Source organism: Paramisgurnus dabryanus, chromosome 16 (genome assembly GCF_030506205.2).
Source record: "Paramisgurnus dabryanus chromosome 16, PD_genome_1.1, whole genome shotgun sequence".
In the NCBI taxonomy this organism is placed as follows: Eukaryota; Metazoa; Chordata; class Actinopteri; order Cypriniformes; family Cobitidae; genus Paramisgurnus; species Paramisgurnus dabryanus.
The window spans coordinates 2203994-2227086 of NC_133352.1; the positions used below are offsets into that span (position 1 = coordinate 2203994).

The 23093-nt window shown below is 40.9% G+C and overlaps 1 protein-coding gene across 1 annotated transcript in view; it reads right to left on the reverse strand.

The window, feature by feature from the left end:
- Window positions 1-2326: 2326 nt before the first annotated feature.
- nup210 (nucleoporin 210) overlaps window positions 2327-23093 on the reverse strand; it is a 231503-nt gene continuing 210736 nt past the window's right edge. The window contains exons 39-41 of the mRNA XM_073812225.1: window positions 14875-14991; window positions 14666-14740; window positions 2327-4277 (exon numbers count right to left, since the gene is read on the reverse strand). Of these exons, the coding sequence (XP_073668326.1) occupies window positions 4174-4277; window positions 14666-14740; window positions 14875-14991 (296 nt within the window). The 3' untranslated portion in view covers window positions 2327-4173. The remainder of the gene's footprint in view (window positions 4278-14665; window positions 14741-14874; window positions 14992-23093) is intronic.

Sequence of the window (23093 nt, forward strand, 5' to 3'; positions counted from 1 at the left end):
TGATTGACTCAAATGGGAAATACATCAATGAGAAACTTCTATTCCCAAAAATGAGCCAAAAAAATTTGGTGACCAAACACAAGAAGTGCTTTTCAGATCCTGTCTGATAGAAACCTGAAAGAAAATTTTGAACACAGCCCTTGGAAACACACTAAGAAACAACCGAAATCCCAACGACAAGAGAAGACCTCAGTCACCGAGAACCATCCGTCCTCCAACAGAGTCCAGATCGCCCACATGACCTCCATCACAACACAAGAGCTACGCAGAGGCAGTTCAACAACCACAAAACCCTGCATCTGCTGAACTCAACCAGATAAACTGAACATCATCTGCTCCAAACTGAGGACATACCTTGCATAACTCACACACACTTATACATATGTAAATATACACAAACAACACACTTAAGGAAAATCTATCCATGAAATCATTTAAAATCAGTTGTTGAGATATACAGGGTCTGCACTCTTCTACTTTTGGTAACAAGACTGCAGACCAAGACTTACTCAGCAGTGTAACAGATATGGACATCTATATCTTTTATGAGACATGAGCCGTTTCTCAAAACCAAGTACGCCGAACTCGGACTTGTTTCCTTCGTAGTTCGAACTTGCAATTTCAGACTAGGAAGAACGAACTCCTGACGCGAAATGCATTCTGGGAAACTTCGCTGTCATAAGTCCACACAAGTCTCCTCTGATGCATCCTCGATAAAATGGGCGGATCAAGAACACATCCGGGGATTTTATGTGAACAATTGGGCTTAATGCGAACTTTGAATTGGAACAGTCCTTGGGCCGCGACTGATGACGTTTCACAAGTCCACAAGAACACAAGTACAGACAAGAACGCATATTGAGAAACGGCTATGGTGTCAGTAATGAGTCCTTAGATTGTCCAATAGGATACAAGGAAATTGTTGTTCCTTCATCAAAAAATCTTAAAATAAAATGTGGCAAGACTCAGGTGGAATACTTATATGGCACAAAGACAATTTAAAACATTTGATTAACATTGTTAAAATCGAAAAATCTGGCTTGAAGTGAAATCCATCATTTCACAATCTAATCTTTACCTTTGTGCAGTCTATATTCCACCTCATGACTCTCCCTATTACGATGAGCAAAGCTTTCCAAAACTACAGTCTGACATCTTACACTTTCAGTCCTCATATGTGGTGATTTAAATGCCAGAACAGGGAGAGAAATTGATTTAGTAAATATGTTAGATAATGACCATATCCTCAACGACACCATGTTTCACCTCTCATCAAGTATCACACCAAGAAACAGCTATGATAGTTTAGTCAACATAAATGGAAAGCAAATGTTAAAGCTTTGTAAAGGTTTAGGGATATACATAATTAATGGAAGAACTAGAGGAGATCCATTAGGTAGATTTACTTATTGCTCCAGATTAGGTACCAGTGTGGTTGATTATTCAATAACTGATATTGATCCAAATCACTGCCAGACAGTGCTCTACCTGAAAGCACTATGTGAAAAGGCCAACAGTTATCCACTAGAAACTAAAAAAAAACTCTTTCCTTTAAAACCTAAACTAAAATGGAACCAATCCAGCTCTGAACAATTCAAAGAAAACATGAACAATCCTACTATATTAAAATTGCTGGATGACTTTATATCAACTAATTTCACCTTAGATGTTAATGGGATATATTTAGCAGCAAAACACTTAAATTACATATTTAAAACATTGGCAACTTTATCTAACATTAAACGACAACACAAACATAAAACAAATCAACAGAGAATGAGAAAGGATGTTTGGTTTGATGATGAATGTGCAAGTCTCAGAAAAGAGACTTCTAACAAAAAGCTGTCTGAAAAATTACAAGAGATTATTGTGGAACAAAGAAGAAAATGATTTCAAATCCAAAACTGATAAAATTGATGAATTAGTAGATCAAAATACTTTCTGGAACCTACTGTATATAAAAAACTTGAAAAACCCAAATCAGAAATATCTACATGCCGATCGATTTTACCCAAATAATTACCATGGCATCTGTGTGGGCAGTGCGTTAGGGAAACTGTTCTGCAGCATCTTAAACAGCCGTATTGTCACACACATCTCCAAAGAGGACATTTTAAAGCACAAATTGGATTTTTACCAAAACAACGCACATCTGACCACATCTATTCTCTTCACACACTAATTAGCAAAAACATCAAAAACAAACAAAGGAAAATATTTGCATGTTTTGTAGATTTGCAGGAGAGAGAGAGCGAGAGAGAGAGAGAGAGAGAGAGAGAGAGAGAGATCGATCATAAATTAACAACAACTGCAACCAAGTGCTTTGTAATAAAAGCAGTTTTATTATTTTAAAATGAAAAAAACACAAACATTCTCCTGAAAGCATAATGTAAATAAAAGTTGGTCTTTAAGCACAAACTGTTATCAACTTAAAGATAAACTATTGATGAATATATGATTAACAAAAAAGCAAACAGACATTGTCAGTGGAGTGGTATATATCAGCAATTTAAAATGTTAAAGGTAAGAAAAGAAACCAGTGCTACAGTTTAAGGGGTCACATTATGGCAAAAGATTAAGCACTTAAACAGGCTCACAAATCTGTGACATTTATTCATTCAGTCAAAAGTGATCACATAATCAGACCTCACAGTAAAACATGTATCAGTGTTAAAGGGGCACCCCCCCTTATTTTAAAAATATGCTTATTTTCCAGCTCCCATAGAGTTAAACTTTAGATTTTTACCGTTTTGGAATGCAGTTCAGCTGATCTTCGGGTTTGGCTGTACCACTTTTAGCATAGCTTAGCAAAATCCATTGAATCTGATTAGACCATTAGCATTGCGCCCAAAAAAAATAACCAAAGAGTTTAGATTTTTTTTCCTATATAAAACTTGACTCTTCTGTAGTTACATCCTGTACTAAGACTGACAGAAAATTAAAAGTTACGATTTTCTAGGACGATATGGCAAGGAACTATACTCTCATTCTGGCGTAATAATCAAGGACTTTGCTGCTGTAACATGGCTGCAGCAGGCGCAATGAAATTAGGCAGTACCTGAAAATAGCCCCCTTGGTAAATTTGAATAGCAGGGGACTATTTTTGGGCACTGCGTAATATCATTGCGCCTCCTGCAGGGATGTTACAGCAGCAAAGTCCTTGATTATTACACCAGAACAAGAGTGTATTTCCTAGCCATAGAAATAGTATATTTGCCAGCCATATTCGGCCTAGAAAATCGCAACTTAATTTTCTGTCGGTATTAGTACACAATGTAACTACAGAAGAGTCAAGTTTTAAATAAAAAAAATTTTTTGGAAACTTTTTGGTTATTTTTTTAAGCGCGATGCTAATGGCCTTATTAGAATAATGGATTATGCTAAGCTATGCTAAAACTGGTACCGCCAGACCCGGAGGTCAGCTGAATGGATTCCAAAACTTTAAATATGTAATATTTAACTCTAGGGGAGCTGGAAAATGAGCAAATTTTCAAAAAAAGTGAAGTGTCCCTTTAAATATAACTATCGTTAAACTTACACTTCACTGACATAAAATGACACAAATAATCCTGGTCTAGAACCACACCTGTTAATAGTTTGACAAAATAATACTCAATATGGATTAGTAGTCAGTCTAGTTTGATGAACATTTCACAATGTCTAAAGCATTTAACCTGAAGGATTCAATTCACATTAATAACTGAAAAAAGCTGCACTTATCAAACGAAGACTTCTCTGAACTAGTTCTTCAAAAACTTTTCAGATCTATACAACATGTGGCTCATGTAATTAAATGACTGGCCATTGGTTTCTTCACCCATAAACATTCGTTAAAGCACCTGGGACTATATCAGTGTTCCCACTATTAACAGTAAGCTACTGTATGCCCGGTTTACTGCAGACTTATATAGGGCTTGTCCTGAGATTCAAAACAATCATACACATTAACATCTTCAATACTGTAAAAATCATAATGACTTCAAATAAAAGCCGTACTGAAAGAGCTTTTGAAAGCAATAACTACAAAAATCACATCAAGCAATTCAAACATAAGCACACAACAAAATATGCAACACTAATATTAAGTTCAAACCTCATTTGATTGCATTAACAAACATTTAGGTGTTCATCCATGTACTACTATAGTTCCTGGTAAGGCACTTTCTTTACTCTTCATCTGGAGTTGTAGTCAGGTGAATACAAGCGTAATCTTGGGTTTCCCTTCATGTCTGAAGACAAACTGTTGTTGAAGGGGCTGTCAGTCAGTTTAGCGACACCTGATAAAGAGCAACATTGTCAATGACAAAAATAAATAAGAATGAATAAATGGTAAGACATCTGCAAACATCGACTGAGTGACAGATCTTTCTAATAAAGAAAATTCCCTGACAACCATTTGGCTTTCAATAAGGGTCAATACTCAGATGCACACTTGTCTGAATAAATCAAGTTCTGAATGTATGTTCAAGAGAAGTGTTTGTAAGTTTGAATGAATGTGGGTGTGTAAGAGTGACTGAGGGTTTGTAAGTGTAAGTGAGGTGTGTACGGCCCAATCCCATTTCTCTGTCTTACCACTACCCCTTAGTTTTGCATGTTCACGTGAGAGTAAGAGCTATCCCAATTGGCCCTTACCCTCACGTGAATGTGCAAAACTAAGAGGTAGGGGTAAGGGGTAAGACAGAGAAATGGGATTGGGTCTAAGTGTGACTGAGGGTGTGTAAGTGTGAGTGAATGTAAGTGTAAGTGTGTAAGTGTCTAAGTGTGAGTGAATGTGGGCGTAAGTGTGAGTGAGGTGTGTACGTGTACGTGTGAAGGTGTGTAAGTGTGAGTGACTGAGGGTGTGTAAGTGTGAGTGAATGTGCGTGGGTAAGTGTGGCTGAGGGTGTGTAAGTGTGAGTGAATGTGCGTGGGTAAGTGTGGCTGAGGGTGTGTAAGTGTGAGTGAATATGGGTGTGTAAGTGTGAGTGAGGGTGTGTAAGTGTGAGTGAGGGTGTGTAAGTGCGACTGAGGTGTGTAAGTGTGACTGAGGGTGTGTAAGTGTGTGTATGTGTCCGTGTATAAGTGTGAGTGAGGTGTGTAAGTGTGACTGAGGGTGTGTAAGTGTGAGTGAATGTGCGTGGGTAAGTGTGGCTGAGGGTGTGTAAGTGTGAGTGAATATGGGTGTGTGAGTGAGGGTGTGTAAGTGTGAGTGAGGGTGTGTAAGTGTGAGTGAGGTGTGTAAGTGTGACTGAGGGTGTGTAAGTGTGTGTATGTGTCCGTGTATAAGTGTGAGTGAGGCGTGTAAGTGTGACTGAGGGTGTGTAAGTGTGAGTGAATGTGCGTGGGTAAGTGTGGCTGAGGGTGTGTAAGTGTGAGTGAATATGGGTGTGTGAGTGAGGGTGTGTAAGTGTGAGTGAGGGTGTGTAAGTGTGAGTGAGGGTGTGTAAGTGTGAGTGAATGTGCGTGGGTAAGTGTGGCTGAGGGTGTGTAAGTGTGAGTGAATGTGAGCGTAAGTGTGAGTGAGGTGTGTACGTGTACGTGTGAAGGTGTGTAAGTGTGAGTGACTGAGGGTGTGTAAGTGTGAGTAGGGGTGAGTGTGAGTGAGTGTTAGTGTGAGTGAGGGTGCGTACGTGTGAGTGAGGGTGTGTAAGTGTGACTGAGGGTGTGTAAGTGTGAGTGAGGTGTGTAAGTGTGACTGAGGCGTGTAAGTGTGACTGAGGGTGTGTAAGTGTGAGTGAATGTGCGTGGGTAAGTGTGGCTGAGGGTGTGTAAGTGTGAGTGAATATGGGTGTGTGAGTGAGGGTGTGTAAGTGTGAGTGAGGGTGTGTAAGTGTGAGTGAGGGTGTGTAAGTGTGAGTGAATGTGCGTGGGTAAGTGTGGCTGAGGGTGTGTAAGTGTGAGTGAATGTGGGCGTAAGTGTGAGTGAGGTGTGTACGTGTACGTGTGAAGGTGTGTAAGTGTGAGTGACTGAGGGTGTGTAAGTGTGAGTAGGGGTGAGTGTGAGTGAGTGTTAGTGTGAGTGAGGGTGCGTACGTGTGAGTGAGGGTGTGTAAGTGTGACTGAGGGTGTGTAAGTGTGAGTGAGGTGTGTAAGTGTGACTGAGGGTGTGTAAGTGTGAGTAGGGGTGAGTGTGAGTGAGTGTTAGTGTGAGTGAGGGTGTGTACGTGTGAGTGAGGGTAAGTATGGGTGTGTAAGTGTGTGTGAATGTCTGTGTGTAAGTGTGGCTGAGGGTGTGTAAGTGTGAGTGAATGTGGGTGTGTAAATGTGAGTGAAAGTGAGTGTGTAAGTGTGACTGAGGGTTTGTACGTGTGAGTGAGGTGTGTAAGTGTGACTGAGGGTGTGTAAGTGTGAGTGAGGTGTGTAAGTGTGAGTGAGGGTGTGTAAGTGTGAGTGAATGTGCGTGGGTAAGTGTGGCTGAGGGTGTGTAAGTGTGAGTGAATGTGGGCGTAAGTGTGAGTGAGGTGTGTACGTGTACGTGTGAAGGTGTGTAAGTGTGAGTGACTGAGGGTGTGTAAGTGTGAGTAGGGGTGAGTGTGAGTGAGTGTTAGTGTGAGTGAGGGTGTGTACGTGTGAGTGAGGGTGTGTAAGTGTGACTGAGGGTGTGTAAGTGTGACTGAGGGTGTGTAAGTGTGAGTGAGATGTGTAAGTGTGACTGAGGGTGTGTAAGTGTGAGTAGGGGTGAGTGTGAGTGAGTGTTAGTGTGAGTGAGGGTGTGTACGTGTGAGTGAGGGTAAGTATGGGTGTGTAAGTGTGTGTGAATGTCTGTGTGTAAGTGTGGCTGAGGGTGTGTAAGTGTGAGTGAATGTGGGTGTGTAAATGTGAGTGAAAGTGGGTGTGTAAGTGTGACTGAGGGTTTGTAAGTGTGAGTGAAGTGTGTAAGTGTGACTGAGTTTGTGTAAGTGTGAGTGAATGTGTGTAAGTGTGAGTAGGGGTGAGTGTGAGTGAGGGTGTGTAAGTGTGACTGAGGGTGTGTAAGTGTGACTGAGGGTGTGTAAGTGTGACTGAGGGTGTGTAAGTGTGACTGAGGGTGTGTAAGTGTGGCTGAGGGTGTGTAAGTGTGAGTGAATGTGGGTGTGTAAATGTGAGTGAAAGTGAGTGTGTAAGTGTGACTGAGGGTTTGTAAGTGTGAGTGAGGTGTGTAAGTGTGACTGAGGGTGTGTAAGTGTGAGTGAGGTGTGTAAGTGTGAGTGAGGGTGTGTAAGTGTGAGTGAATGTGCGTGGGTAAGTGTGGCTGAGGGTGTGTAAGTGTGAGTGAATGTGGGCGTAAGTGTGAGTGAGGTGTGTACGTGTACGTGTGAAGGTGTGTAAGTGTGAGTGACTGAGGGTGTGTAAGTGTGAGTAGGGGTGAGTGTGAGTGAGTGTTAGTGTGAGTGAGGGTGTGTACGTGTGAGTGAGGGTGTGTAAGTGTGACTGAGGGTGTGTAAGTGTGACTGAGGGTGTGTAAGTGTGACTGAGGGTGTGTAAGTGTGGCTGAGGGTGTGTAAGTGTGAGTGAATGTGGGTGTGTAAATGTGAGTGAAAGTGAGTGTGTAAGTGTGACTGAGGGTTTGTAAGTGTGAGTGAGGTGTGTAAGTGTGACTGAGGGTGTGTAAGTGTGAGTGAGGTGTGTAAGTGTGAGTGAGGTGTGTAAGTGTGAGTGAGGTGTGTAAGTGTGACTGAGGGTGTGTAAGTGTGAGTAGGGGTGAGTGTGAGTGAGTGTTAGTGTGAGTGTGAGTGAGGGTGTGTACGTGTGAGTGAGGGTAAGTATGGGTGTGTAAGTGTGTGTGAATGTCTGTGTGTAAGTGTGGCTGAGGGTGTGTAAGTGTGAGTGAATGTGGGTGTGTAAATGTGAGTGAAAGTGAGTGTGTAAGTGTGACTGAGGGTTTGTAAGTGTGAGTGAGGTGTGTAAGTGTGACTGAGGGTGTGTAAGTGTGAGTGAGGTGTGTAAGTGTGAGTGAGGGTGTGTAAGTGTGAGTGAATGTGCGTGGGTAAGTGTGGCTGAGGGTGTGTAAGTGTGAGTGAATGTGGGCGTAAGTGTGAGTGAGGTGTGTACGTGTACGTGTGAAGGTGTGTAAGTGTGAGTGACTGAGGGTGTGTAAGTGTGAGTAGGGGTGAGTGTGAGTGAGTGTTAGTGTGAGTGAGGGTGTGTAAGTGTGACTGAGGGTGTGTAAGTGTGACTGAGGGTGTGTAAGTGTGAGTGAGATGTGTAAGTGTGACTGAGGGTGTGTAAGTGTGAGTAGGGGTGAGTGTGAGTGAGTGTTAGTGTGAGTGAGGGTGTGTACGTGTGAGTGAGGGTAAGTGTGGGTGTGTAAGTGTGTGGGAATGTCTGTGTGTAAGTGTGGCTGAGGGTGTGTAAGTGTGAGTGAATGTGGGTGTGTAAATGTGAGTGAAAGTGGGTGTGTAAGTGTGACTGAGGGTTTGTAAGTGTGAGTGAAGTGTGTAAGTGTGACTGAGTGTGTGTAAGTGTGAGTGAATGTGTGTAAGTGTGAGTAGGGGTGAGTGTGAGTGAGGGTGTGTAAGTGTGACTGAGGGTGTGTAATTGTGACTGAGGGTGTGTAAGTGTGACTGAGGGTGTGTAAGTGTGACTGAGGGTGTGTAAGTGTGAGTGAGGTGTGTAAGTGTGACTGAGGGTGTGTAAGTGTGTGTATGTGTCCGTGTATAAGTGTGGCTGAGGGTGTGTAAGTGTGAGTGAATATGGGTGTGTAAGTGTGAGTGAGGGTGTGTAAGTGTGAGTGAGGGTGTGTAAGTGTGAGTAGGGGTGTGTACGTGTGAGTGAGGGTAAGTGTGGGTGTGTAAGTGTGTGTGAATGTCTGTGTGTAAGTGTGGCTGAGGGTGTGTAAGTATGAGTGAATGTGGGTGTGTAAATGTGAGTGAAAGTGGGTGTGTAAGTGTAAGTGAGGGTGTGTGAGTATGAGTGAGTGTTAGTGAATGTGGGTGTGTAAGTGTGAGTGAATGTCTGTGTGGAAGTGTAAGTGAGGTGTGTAAGTGTTAGTGAATGTGGGTGTGTAAGTGTGAGTGAATGTGGGTGTGTAAGTGTGACTGAGGGTTTGTAAGTGTGAGTGAGGTGTGTAAGTGTGACTGAGGGTAAGTGTGAGTGAGAGTGTATAAGTGTGTGTGAATGTCTGTGTGTAAGTGTGGCTGAGGGTGTGTAAGTGTGAGTGAATGTGGGTGTGTAAGTGTGAGTGAATGTGGGTGTGTAAGTGTGAGTAGGGGTGAGTGTGAGTGAGTGTTAGTGTGAGTGAGGGTGTGTAAGTGTGACTGAGGGTAAGTGTGAGTGAGAGTGTATAAGTGTGTGTGAATGTCTGTGTGTAAGTGTGGCTGAGGGTGTGTAAGTGTGAGTGAATGTGGGTGTGTAAGTGTGAGTGAATGTGGGTGTGTAAGTGTGAGTAGGGGTGAGTGTGAGTGAGTGTTAGTGTGAGTGAGGGTGTGTAAGTGTGAGTGAATGTGGGTGTGTAAGTGTGAGTAGGGGTGAGTGTGAGTGAGTGTTAGTGTGAGTGAGGGTGTGTAAGTGTGAGTGAATGTGCGTGGGTAAGTGTGGCTGAGGGTGTGTAAGTGTGAGTGAATGTGGGCGTAAGTGTGAGTGAGGTGTGTACGTGTACGTGTGAAGGTGTGTAAGTGTGAGTGACTGAGGGTGTGTAAGTGTGAGTAGGGGTGAGTGTGAGTGAGTGTTAGTGTGAGTGAGGGTGTGTACGTGTGAGTGAGGGTGTGTAAGTGTGACTGAGGGTGTGTAAGTGTGACTGAGGGTGTGTAAGTGTGACTGAGGGTGTGTAAGTGTGGCTGAGGGTGTGTAAGTGTGAGTGAATGTGGGTGTGTAAATGTGAGTGAAAGTGAGTGTGTAAGTGTGACTGAGGGTTTGTAAGTGTGAGTGAGGTGTGTAAGTGTGACTGAGGGTGTGTAAGTGTGAGTGAGGTGTGTAAGTGTGAGTGAGGTGTGTAAGTGTGAGTGAGGTGTGTAAGTGTGACTGAGGGTGTGTAAGTGTGAGTAGGGGTGAGTGTGAGTGAGTGTTAGTGTGAGTGTGAGTGAGGGTGTGTACGTGTGAGTGAGGGTAAGTATGGGTGTGTAAGTGTGTGTGAATGTCTGTGTGTAAGTGTGGCTGAGGGTGTGTAAGTGTGAGTGAATGTGGGTGTGTAAATGTGAGTGAAAGTGAGTGTGTAAGTGTGACTGAGGGTTTGTAAGTGTGAGTGAGGTGTGTAAGTGTGACTGAGGGTGTGTAAGTGTGAGTGAGGTGTGTAAGTGTGAGTGAGGGTGTGTAAGTGTGAGTGAATGTGCGTGGGTAAGTGTGGCTGAGGGTGTGTAAGTGTGAGTGAATGTGGGCGTAAGTGTGAGTGAGGTGTGTACGTGTACGTGTGAAGGTGTGTAAGTGTGAGTGACTGAGGGTGTGTAAGTGTGAGTAGGGGTGAGTGTGAGTGAGTGTTAGTGTGAGTGAGGGTGTGTAAGTGTGACTGAGGGTGTGTAAGTGTGACTGAGGGTGTGTAAGTGTGAGTGAGATGTGTAAGTGTGACTGAGGGTGTGTAAGTGTGAGTAGGGGTGAGTGTGAGTGAGTGTTAGTGTGAGTGAGGGTGTGTACGTGTGAGTGAGGGTAAGTGTGGGTGTGTAAGTGTGTGGGAATGTCTGTGTGTAAGTGTGGCTGAGGGTGTGTAAGTGTGAGTGAATGTGGGTGTGTAAATGTGAGTGAAAGTGGGTGTGTAAGTGTGACTGAGGGTTTGTAAGTGTGAGTGAAGTGTGTAAGTGTGACTGAGTGTGTGTAAGTGTGAGTGAATGTGTGTAAGTGTGAGTAGGGGTGAGTGTGAGTGAGGGTGTGTAAGTGTGACTGAGGGTGTGTAATTGTGACTGAGGGTGTGTAAGTGTGACTGAGGGTGTGTAAGTGTGACTGAGGGTGTGTAAGTGTGAGTGAGGTGTGTAAGTGTGACTGAGGGTGTGTAAGTGTGTGTATGTGTCCGTGTATAAGTGTGGCTGAGGGTGTGTAAGTGTGAGTGAATATGGGTGTGTAAGTGTGAGTGAGGGTGTGTAAGTGTGAGTGAGGGTGTGTAAGTGTGAGTAGGGGTGTGTACGTGTGAGTGAGGGTAAGTGTGGGTGTGTAAGTGTGTGTGAATGTCTGTGTGTAAGTGTGGCTGAGGGTGTGTAAGTATGAGTGAATGTGGGTGTGTAAATGTGAGTGAAAGTGGGTGTGTAAGTGTAAGTGAGGGTGTGTGAGTATGAGTGAGTGTTAGTGAATGTGGGTGTGTAAGTGTGAGTGAATGTCTGTGTGGAAGTGTAAGTGAGGTGTGTAAGTGTTAGTGAATGTGGGTGTGTAAGTGTGAGTGAATGTGGGTGTGTAAGTGTGACTGAGGGTTTGTAAGTGTGAGTGAGGTGTGTAAGTGTGACTGAGGGTAAGTGTGAGTGAGAGTGTATAAGTGTGTGTGAATGTCTGTGTGTAAGTGTGGCTGAGGGTGTGTAAGTGTGAGTGAATGTGGGTGTGTAAGTGTGAGTGAATGTGGGTGTGTAAGTGTGAGTAGGGGTGAGTGTGAGTGAGTGTTAGTGTGAGTGAGGGTGTGTAAGTGTGACTGAGGGTAAGTGTGAGTGAGAGTGTATAAGTGTGTGTGAATGTCTGTGTGTAAGTGTGGCTGAGGGTGTGTAAGTGTGAGTGAATGTGGGTGTGTAAGTGTGAGTGAATGTGGGTGTGTAAGTGTGAGTAGGGGTGAGTGTGAGTGAGTGTTAGTGTGAGTGAGGGTGTGTAAGTGTGAGTGAATGTGGGTGTGTAAGTGTGAGTAGGGGTGAGTGTGAGTGAGTGTTAGTGTGAGTGAGGGTGTGTAAGTGTGAGTGAATGTGGGTGTGTAAGTGTGAGTGAGGGTGTGTAATTGTGACTGAGGGTGTGTAAGTGTGACTGAGGGTGTGTAAGTGTGTGTATGTGTCCGTGTATAAGTGTGGCTGAGGGTGTGTAAGTGTGAGTGAATATGGGTGTGTAAGTGTGAGTGAGGGTGTGTAAGTGTGAGTGAGGGTGTGTAAGTGTGAGTAGGGGTGTGTACGTGTGAGTGAGGGTAAGTGTGGGTGTGTAAGTGTGTGTGAATGTCTGTGTGTAAGTGTGGCTGAGGGTGTGTAAGTGTGAGTGAATGTGGGTGTGTAAATGTGAGTGAAAGTGGGTGTGTAAGTGTAAGTGAGGGTGTGTGAGTATGAGTGAGTGTTAGTGAATGTGGGTGTGTAAGTGTGAGTGAATGTCTGTGTGTAAGTGTAAGTGAGGTGTGTAAGTGTTAGTGAATGTGGGTGTGTAAGTGTGAGTGAATGTGGGTGTGTAAGTGTGACTGAGGGTTTGTAAGTGTGAGTGAGGTGTGTAAGTGTGACTGAGGGTAAGTGTGAGTGAGAGTGTATAAGTGTGTGTGAATGTCTGTGTGTAAGTGTGGCTGAGGGTGTGTAAGTGTGAGTGAATGTGGGTGTGTAAGTGTGAGTGAATGTGGGTGTGTAAGTGTGAGTAGGGGTGAGTGTGAGTGAGTGTTAGTGTGAGTGAGGGTGTGTAAGTGTGACTGAGGGTAAGTGTGAGTGAGAGTGTATAAGTGTGTGTGAATGTCTGTGTGTAAGTGTGGCTGAGGGTGTGTAAGTGTGAGTGAATGTGGGTGTGTAAGTGTGAGTGAATGTGGGTGTGTAAGTGTGAGTAGGGGTGAGTGTGAGTGAGTGTTAGTGTGAGTGAGGGTGTGTAAGTGTGAGTGAATGTGGGTGTGTAAGTGTGAGTAGGGGTGAGTGTGAGTGAGTGTTAGTGTGAGTGAGGGTGTGTAAGTGTGAGTGAATGTGGGTGTGTAAGTGTGAGTGAGGGTGTGTAATTGTGACTGAGGGTGTGTAAGTGTGACTGAGGGTGTGTAAGTGTGACTGAGGGTGTGTAAGTGTGACTGAGGGTGTGTAAGTGTGACTGAGGGTGTGTAAGTGTGAGTGAGGTGTGTAAGTGTGACTGAGGGTGTGTAAGTGTGTGTATGTGTCCGTGTATAAGTGTGGCTGAGGGTGTGTAAGTGTGAGTGAATATGGGTGTGTAAGTGTGAGTGAGGGTGTGTAAGTGTGAGTGAGGGTGTGTAAGTGTGAGTAGGGGTGAGTGTGAGTGAGGGTGTGTAAGTGTGACTGAGGGTGTGTAATTGTGACTGAGGGTGTGTAAGTGTGACTGAGGGTGTGTAAGTGTGACTGAGGGTGTGTAAGTGTGAGTGAGGTGTGTAAGTGTGACTGAGGGTGTGTAAGTGTGTGTATGTGTCCGTGTATAAGTGTGGCTGAGGGTGTGTAAGTGTGAGTGAATATGGGTGTGTAAGTGTGAGTGAGGGTGTGTAAGTGTGAGTGAGGGTGTGTAAGTGTGAGTAGGGGTGAGTGTGAGTGAGTGTTAGTGTGAGTGAGGGTGTGTACGTGTGAGTGAGGGTAAGTGTGGGTGTGTAAGTGTGTGTGAATGTCTGTGTGTAAGTGTGGCTGAGGGTGTGTAAGTGTGAGTGAATGTGGGTGTGTAAATGTGAGTGAAAGTGGGTGTGTAAGTGTAAGTGAGGGTGTGTGAGTATGAGTGAGTGTTAGTGAATGTGGGTGTGTAAGTGTGAGTGAATGTCTGTGTGTAAGTGTAAGTGAGGTGTGTAAGTGTTAGTGAATGTGGGTGTGTAAGTGTGAGTGAATGTGGGTGTGTAAGTGTGACTGAGGGTTTGTAAGTGTGAGTGAGGTGTGTAAGTGTGACTGAGGGTAAGTGTGAGTGAGAGTGTATAAGTGTGTGTGAATGTCTGTGTGTAAGTGTGGCTGAGGGTGTGTAAGTGTGAGTGAATGTGGGTGTGTAAGTGTGAGTGAATGTGGGTGTGTAAGTGTGAGTAGGGGTGAGTGTGAGTGAGTGTTACTGTGAGTGAGGGTGTGTAAGTGTGACTGAGGGTAAGTGTGAGTGAGAGTGTATAAGTGTGTGTGAATGTCTGTGTGTAAGTGTGGCTGAGGGTGTGTAAGTGTGAGTGAATGTGGGTGTGTAAGTGTGAGTGAATGTGGGTGTGTAAGTGTGAGTAGGGGTGAGTGTGAGTGAGTGTTAGTGTGAGTGAGGGTGTGTAAGTGTGAGTGAATGTGGGTGTGTAAGTGTGAGTAGGGGTGAGTGTGAGTGAGTGTTAGTGTGAGTGAGGGTGTGTAAGTGTGAGTGAATGTGGGTGTGTAAGTGTGAGTAGTGGTGAGTGTGTGTAAGTGAGTGTGTGGGGTATGAGTAAATGTAAGTGAGGTGAGGGTGTGTAAGTGTGAGTGAATATAAGTGAGAGTGTGTAAGTGTGAGTGAATGTAAGTGAGTGTGGGTGTGTAAGTGAGTGGGAGTATTTAAGTGAATGTGAGTAAGTGTTAGTGAGGGTGTGTAAGTGTGATTTTAGGGCCAAATTTGGCCCGCTGGCTGCCAGGTTACTAGCCCTGCACTAGACATTTCGTTCTATTGACTTACATTCATACATAAGAAAATGTGTACGATCGGAAACGCAAGCTTATGCAATGAAATGTCACAGATTTTGTGTCATGGAGATCTGTGACCAGTACAAAACTGGTATCTCATGAAATGACCTTTCTTTCTACAAAAAAGCACAAATGAACGAAGCCAAATATCATATTAATGAGCTGCTCCCCGCCCACTGCCAGCAGCAATGTCTGACAAATACTTGCATGCTCAAGGTCTAGTGTGACCGCAGCTATTCCAAGTCTATTCCGCTTATTTTAGTCATCTGTGGTTCTAATGTTCTCACAGGTGTATTCTCAGATTCATATACCTGCATGAGGTGGAGTCTTCTGAATGAAAGCAGGATGACTGACTGAATCTCTTGGAGAAAACAGTGCATGGCACACTATAAAGATAGAAAACAGTATATATTAATATACATACACCTGCCACATGCATAGGCATGAACAATTAAACCCTTGTACTGTGTTTTAACCATAATATTCAAACAGTGTTGTGAACAAATGTGGAAGTGTTTACCAATGATTACAACAGCTGTGGAAGCCAGTAGAGCAAATAAAGTGAAGAACATCACTTGATACGAGTCTAGAAACTGCTGGAAAATATTGGGTCCATCCTCTCCATCTGTCATACGAGCTATAGGAGCAAAGAAACTTGTGAATAATACTGATCAAAATTAAATCAACAGCTGCCTATTAAAAAAAAAAAAACATAATTAGAAATAAAATATATGATGAACAAAGATTCAGTTACCTTTAAAGGTAAACCATTTAGGATGTGCATGTTATGTTTTGGTTCTAAATACCACACAGATAATTTATTATAGGAGGTTAAAATCGATACTTTTTAGGTGTGAGCTATTTTTTATGTGTGTCACTTTAAATTTGAATGAGCTTGCTGATGCTCCCTTTCCAGAGGAGGGTGGGGTTTCAACAACTCATGCTACAACAGGAACAGGGTTTATACAGAAATCCTTAAGTTAAATTTACTACTTTTTACTATCTTTTTTACTACCTTCAGAATATTTTTTAAAACCATCACGACACTGAATTGCAAGTGTTAATCAGCGACCTTTCTATTATTTACACAGATTTTGACATATATAACATACAAAAAAAGAATTAAAGTGAAAAAATTCTTCTGACTGAAATATTTTTCAGGCCAAGTCATATTCCTTTTCCTAACACTTAATGTAGGCGAGACCAATAGCATTTTAAGGGGAGATTTTTTGCCATAAATTCCATATTGAAGTCTCATGTGGCATATAGGTAGCTGTAGTTTGCAGGGCATTTCAGATTAAGGCGAAACAGCTAAATAACTCACTATATAAAAAGAAAACATGAATATCACCACCTTTAATGAATCTTTTATTAATTATTTATTAATTGTAAATGTATTTATTTTAGCATTTACTAATAATTTTTTAATCAAAGTTGAAACTGTTAACATAAGTGAATGCACCATGAACCACGGTCAATTACTGTAATGACATAAACAAGAATTAATTAATGATTATATACTCTATATTTTTCATTGTTTGTTTGTTATATAATGCATTTACTAATGTGAACAAATACAACTTTTTCATATGATATTATTCAGTACACATAAACGAATAATCCAGGGTCTGTTCTGTTCACACAACAGCTCTAATACAGAAACGTTATGTATGAATATAAACCCTGAACGAGTAACTCGAGTCAAACTCGTGTAGAAATCGCACAGGATGTCTGTAACCATCGTGACAGTTGTTAATTGAATGACTGTACATTTATCAACAAATTATTATGTTACAATAGAGGCAGCGCTGATCTGCTAGTTTATGCGCAATGTTTCTGCTGTTTACTTTCTCCTAAGACCTAAATGGTCGTGTTTATATGAGGATATTTGCAAAGATGGGATTTTTGAGGCATATGTGTTATTTAAGGCCAATAAAGCGGCAAAAATACTCACAACACATGCTCAATGAGAATCGAATGCGCGGCTTGCATGCTCTTCTGACACAGAAACTGCGGACGCACTGTTGTTTGTGTTTGAATGGCTTAAAATCACCTGTTTTTAAACTGCTGTGCTTAAATATATGTACAAATGTTACGTTTTTGTGACCACACGCAAATGCAACTGCAAGAACCGACAGGTGGATGACATCAAAGTCCCGCGAGAGCGTTTCGGAAGCAGTCTCCTCTTATGATTCCTCGTCAATCGTCAAGGGATTTGGATTTTGGATGTCATCTGCCTTTTGGTTGTTGTGGCGCCACATGAAGTTTACCGACGAGTTAAACAAACCCGTTGTACCAGCCACTGGCTAGATCAGCATAGCATGTAAAAGCGTGCCGCGGATGATCAGTAACGTGAGAAATCATTTACCCCCAAAATACAGGACCCCTTACGTTAGTCATACTGTGCAAAGACACGCAATTACCTGTTTGGTTTTCTTATCCCACGAACTGAAAGGCTTGCCAATCTTCATTATTTCGCTAAGCCAAGTCAATCGTCTTTTACACCTTTATCGATCTTTAAAACATCGGAGCCTTCCTGCATTATAAGTTTGACCATGCTAGCTGAAATAAAGTTTTACCTCAGCTTAACGTGATACAGTCAGAAAACCCGGAGTGGATCCGGTCCGTAGTGATTACAGAACGCTTACAGCGGAGAGAGGAACGTGATTTGGCTCCACTTCAGGCTTTGATCACATCCCAGAGATGAAAGATCTTTGATTATTTGCCCAGATATGCAGGTGATTTGAACTAATTTCCAGGCATCATAACATTACAAAAGGCAATCGAAAATTTACTACCTCGTCAGATGACGCTTACTACTTTTTACTACTTTTTACTGGCCTTAATTTGGCATAATTTAATTTACTACCTTTTACTACTTTTTACAACCCCGCGGAAACCCTGAGGAAGAGAATCTCACACGCAGTCAGGAATGGTCAGTAGTGGTTTAAAGCATTATGGGGCGGTTTCCCGGACAGTGATTAGACTAGTCCTAGACTAAAATAAATGTAAGAGCAGTCCAAACTGAAAACAACTTGCACTGATATATCTTAAAATACACCAGTGCCCATGTTTTGCCTAAAAAAACCCTGCCAGTAATGTTTTAGCAAGTCATGATTGTTAAAACTAGTTATATTTCCTAATTAAGATAAGGCCTAATCCTGGCTTAAGATAATCCCTGTCTGGGAAACCACCCCTATATTCAATTCAATTTTATTTATATAGAGCTTTTTACAAATGGTAATAGTTTTAAAGCAGCTTAACATTAAAAGAAGCAGGGAAAACACAGAAAAATATATATGTTTGAACCAGTTTAAAAAGTCAATCACCTGACTGTATTGTGCTTAAATGCTTGTTTAGGAATTAGCAGATGGTGAGGATAAAAATTAAGACACATAGAGGTCAGGTCTCACCATTTTTTCATTAATGTGAACACTGCTGTCCTACTTGTGATCATGCAAGTTATCATAGTTTCATAATAAAATACCGTTTATATAATATGGAAGTGAAGATGCATTGTGCTGTTAATCACACACACACACACACACACACACACACACACACACACACACACACACACACACGGACACGCACACGCACGCACTTCTCTGTCCCTTGCACTGCGTTAATCTTCATCTTTCTTTCTTGGAAGGAAATAAAGCCTCATCTTTTATAGTAACGCTCAATGGGCTGTTACCTGTCTGTAATTTGCACTACACAGACCAGAAACAGCACAAGGCAGATATAAAAGTCACGTGTGCAAGCACAATGGACACGCGCAGCAAACGCTCTCCTGATGTGCATTATCAGATAGTAATTCTTCGGCAAAGAGCTCTGTTAACACTCTGGGGTCACCTGACTCTTTGTTTTTTAATCACTCCTCAAAGAGACTTGGAGTACTCTGCTAATTTTGTACATACAGATATGATTCATACATCATTTAAAACTTTAAAGTGTCCAGTTTTTTTGTGTCCACTCCCAAAAAAACACAATGTTGTGCTTTTTCGCAAAATTAAGACAATAAACATGATGTGCATCCTGTTTTCGCTCTCAGTATAGTCCTTTCAGAAACGCATCAGAAAAATGAACTGTAACTTAACGAATACTTGTCATACAAACAAATGATACAATGTCTACATAATACTTGGAATGTCTACTTTTAGGCATCATATTTGAAGTGCTTTGTAATATTCTTATAAAAGACGCACACTGGACATCTAAAACCTTGTTTATTCACGTCTGTCTCTGAACAGCAAGTTTATTACACACACGAACACACACCTGGCCAGGTATTCCTTTGCTGCTTTCACAAACAACATGCGACAGAGTTATGGCATCTGAAAACAGACCAAAACACAAAAAGAGTCCAGAAAATGATGGTTTTCACTGCACAAAATTAAAACTCGCTGGAAAACCAAACTCTGACTTTGTGATCATTTGTACAATGGCCAAACAGTACTTTTACCAGAGCTGAACAACAACTTAATATACTACATTCCTTACTAAATTTACCATGGTTTACTATAGTATTTGTCGTGAGAACAACAACTTCTACCATCTACACATTCAATAGTGTTGTCTTGTGCAGTACTCTAGACTAGAGGTCTTCACGGGTCAACTTAGATCCAAAAACCCGAGGTCTGACCCGAGACCCGATCAGGTTCGGGTCTAAAAGTTTCACGTGTGCCTCAGAAACAGATCGCGTATATAATTAGCGGCATCGGGTCTCGGGTAATTTAAAATTATTGTGTTTTTGCTGAACACCCGAACTCTCTCGCGTGTGTGCGTCAATGTCCTTTTCAAACCTCTCCTATGTTTGCCAAGAGCGCTTGCGTCATTGTGTGGCTGGCGGTAGGTTCATTTTCGTTGAGACAGACATGTCAGTCAATTTTAAAAGTAACGTACATTTTAGCGGTTACCTTGGTGTCGTCGTCAGATGACAAAGTAAAACAAATGGAGTAGTTCACCAAATTGGTTGCGAGACCAACACGACATTTGGCAGGGTCGCAAATGTTGGGACTAAATTTGGTAGCACCAGAGTCACAAGTTGGGGCAAGAAAAAGAAACACTTAAACTTAGTGATGCACCGATGTATCGGCCACCGATATTTATCGGCCGATTTTTGATGAATTTGAAACCATCGGCATATCGGCAATAGCACAAGAAAGGCCGATACCGATTGTTTATTAATTAACTGCATAAAGAAATCCATTATATGTAAAAAAATTAGTTAATGTTGTTAATAAAATAAATGCTGAATAGCATAAACCACCTTTTAAGGTTGTCATGCTGTCTTATTATATTTGTTTTAGCTTAATTTGTGCCTCTCTTATTATGTTGGTCAGTTGAATGTTAATTAGATCCAATCCATGTTCAGTAAAAATAATTTGATGCAGAAATAAACTAGCTAATAGACCAACTGTATAGTATTGTATACAAGTGTTTAATATCGGTATCGGCATCCGTATCGGCCATAAGTTGTCTGTTTAAATCGGTATCGGCCCAAAAAAATCCTATCGGTGCATCCCTACTTAAACTATATCCAGATGTTGGACCTCAGTTAGACACATTATAGTCGTGCAAAAATAATGTGTCAATCCTTCATAGACTCATCTGAGTCTCCAATCAATCATAAAAGATACAAAGCGGGTCTTATCAGGTTCTCGCTTTTCATTGCGTCCGCAAAAGACACTATAAATTAAGCACTCATGTTATTGTTAAAGGTTCTCTAAGCGAATTCACGCATTTTAGACCATAAAACATTTTTTGTTACATACAGCAAACATCTCCTCACTATCGGCTTGCTTCCTGTCCGCTGATTAAACTGTAAAAAAACGCGATCTCTGTAGACAGCCTAGCCTCCACAAACTGCAATAACAACAAACTGGCCAAACCTACACCAGAAACCATAACAAAGTATTCTAACCAATAAACGCCAAGAAGGATTTGTGGGTTGGGTTTGGGCGCGTTCATGAAAGCACGGAAGGGAGGGGGAGGAGTTAACTATGTCAGTTTGTTTGAAAACACATTTTTAAAAATCAACACACAGATTTGCTTAGAACGCCTTTAAGTTACTGTTTTTATGGTGTAATACGACTACTATGCACTAGGGACAGAGGTTAGCATTCTCCATGCTATATAGCCAGGTATGTTGGGAGAAGAAATGAGTAGAAACAAAAGAGCGGGAGCGAGGTGTGATGGCAGCTCTCTAGTCAGCGTCTGTGGTGTTTGTTATTTTTCATAAATTGGTTTAATTCTATCTCTGGAGAAAAGTCAGCGGATACCAACGTTATGCAGTAAGGGAATACATTCCAAAACCATTAAGATGTTTCAAATGCCAACGTATAGGTCATATAGCTGCAGTATGTTCAAAGTGTGGGAATAAACATGAGTATGAAAATGCATTGATTAAATATTGTAATTGTAGAGGCCATCATAGTGCAAGCATATGGGGATGTGAACCCTTGTCAAAAAATCCTATTAGAATTTCATAGAATCTTGTAGGATTCTAAAGGATTCTTAAAATCCTATTGGACATTCAGATATATTTTAGTGGATTTTAACTTTGTCTTGTAGGATTCTAAAGGATTCTCAAAATCCTATTGAACATTCAGATATATTTTAGTGGATTTTAACTTTGTCTTGTAGGATTCTAAAGGATTCTCAAAATCCTATTGGACATTCAGATATATTTTAGTGGATTTTAACTTTGTCTTGTAGGATTCTAAAGGATTCTCAAAATCCTATTGGACATTCAGATATATTTTAGTGGATTTTAACTTTGTCTTGTAGGATTCTAAAGGATTCTCAAAATCCTATTGAACATTCAGATATATTTTAGTGGATTTTAACTTTGTCTTGTAGGATTCTAAAGGATTCTCAAAATCCTATTGGACATTCAGATATATTTTAGTGGATTTTAACTTTGTCTTGTAGGATTCTAAAGGATTCTCAAAATCCTATTGGACATTCAGATATATTTTAGTGGATTTTAACTTTGTCTTGTAGGATTCTAAAGGACTCTTAAAATCCTATTGGACATTCAGATATATTTTAGTGGATTTTAACTTTGTCTTGTAGGATTCTAAAGGATTCTTAAAATCCTATTGGACATTCAGATATATTTTAGTGGATTTTAACTTTGTCTTGTAGGATTCTAAAGGATTCTTAAAATCCTATTGGACATTCAGATATATTTTAGTGGATTTTAACTTTGTCTTGTAGGATTCTAAAGGATTCTCAAAATCCTATTGGACATTCAGATATATTTTAGTGGATTTTAACTTTGTCTTGTAGGATTCTAAAGGATTCTCAAAATCCTATTGAACATTCAGATATATTTTAGTGGATTTTAACTTTGTCTTGTAGGATTCTAAAGGATTCTCAAAATCCTATTGGACATTCAGATATATTTTAGTGGATTTTAACTTTGTCTTGTAGGATTCTAAAGGATTCTCAAAATCCTATTGAACATTCAGATATATTTTAGTGGATTTTAACTTTGTCTTGTCGGATTCTAAAGGATTCTCAAAATCCTATTGGACATTCAGATATATTTTAGTGGATTTTAACTTTGTCTTGTAGGATTCTAAAGGATTCTCAAAATCCTATTGGACATTCAGATATATTTTAGTGGATTTTAACTTTGTCTTGTAGGATTCTAAAGGACTCTTAAAATCCTATTGGACATTCAGATATATTTTAGTGGTTTAAAAGATATTTCACGGTAATGTAATATAGATTTTTTTACCTTTTGAAAGTAACAAATATAATATGATTACAGTATGTAATAAAATAATTACAGTTATAAGCATTTGTCACTGTGTCTGTTATGTTTTACCTGTTATCAGCACTAATAATCTATTCAAAAGAGGTAAGAAATTGTTTTGTTCAAACATAGCATAATTACAAAGTATGGTTTTGCTGGGTTTTAATTGTTTTCTTATTAACACAAAAAACAACATGACTACCCTTTCTGCTTCTAGAGCCTTAGAGCTGTTCATGTATAACTCCGTGGTAGAGCATTGCGTTTGCAATGCAAAAGGTCATTGTGGGTTTGAACCCAGGGAACACAAATACTGATACAAATAATAAGCAGCTTGTAATGCACTTTAAGTTGCTTTGGATAAAAGCGTCTCCAAATGCATAAATATTATATATACACATGATGTAACCCCAGGTGGACCACCCAGGTGGAAACATGTATGCTTTAGGTGGACGGCTTTATCCAAAGCATATACTTTTTATTAGTATGTGAGCTCCTTGGTTATTTAGCCCATAACCTCTTATTTCAGCCTTGTTTGTTTTATTTTTTATGTATATACACTGTAAAACCTAACAGTGTAAGTCACTAAACAAAATGAGTTTTTTAAACTTATTATTTTTTAAAGTTAATTTCACTTAATAAAAACTGTGATATGAACTCAAAAACTGCAAATGATTAACCATAAATTAAACCAAATAAGTAAGCAACAGCCAGGACACAGATATGAAGAGCTAACAGGTAAGCACTGCAAACTCTTTCAACCTTTTTAAAGGACAAGTTTGGTATTTTAGACTTAAAGCCCTGTTTTCAGATTGTTTATGGTGAAATAGAATGGTTTTGACTGAAATTTCGACATTTGCGGCTGTCCTGAGAATTTTCGCGTGTTTGTGTTTCAGCTCAGACCTCTACAATGGGTTTAATGGTGCACTGGAACAATCCTTCCTAAAATGCATTAAACTTTCGTTTACAAAGAC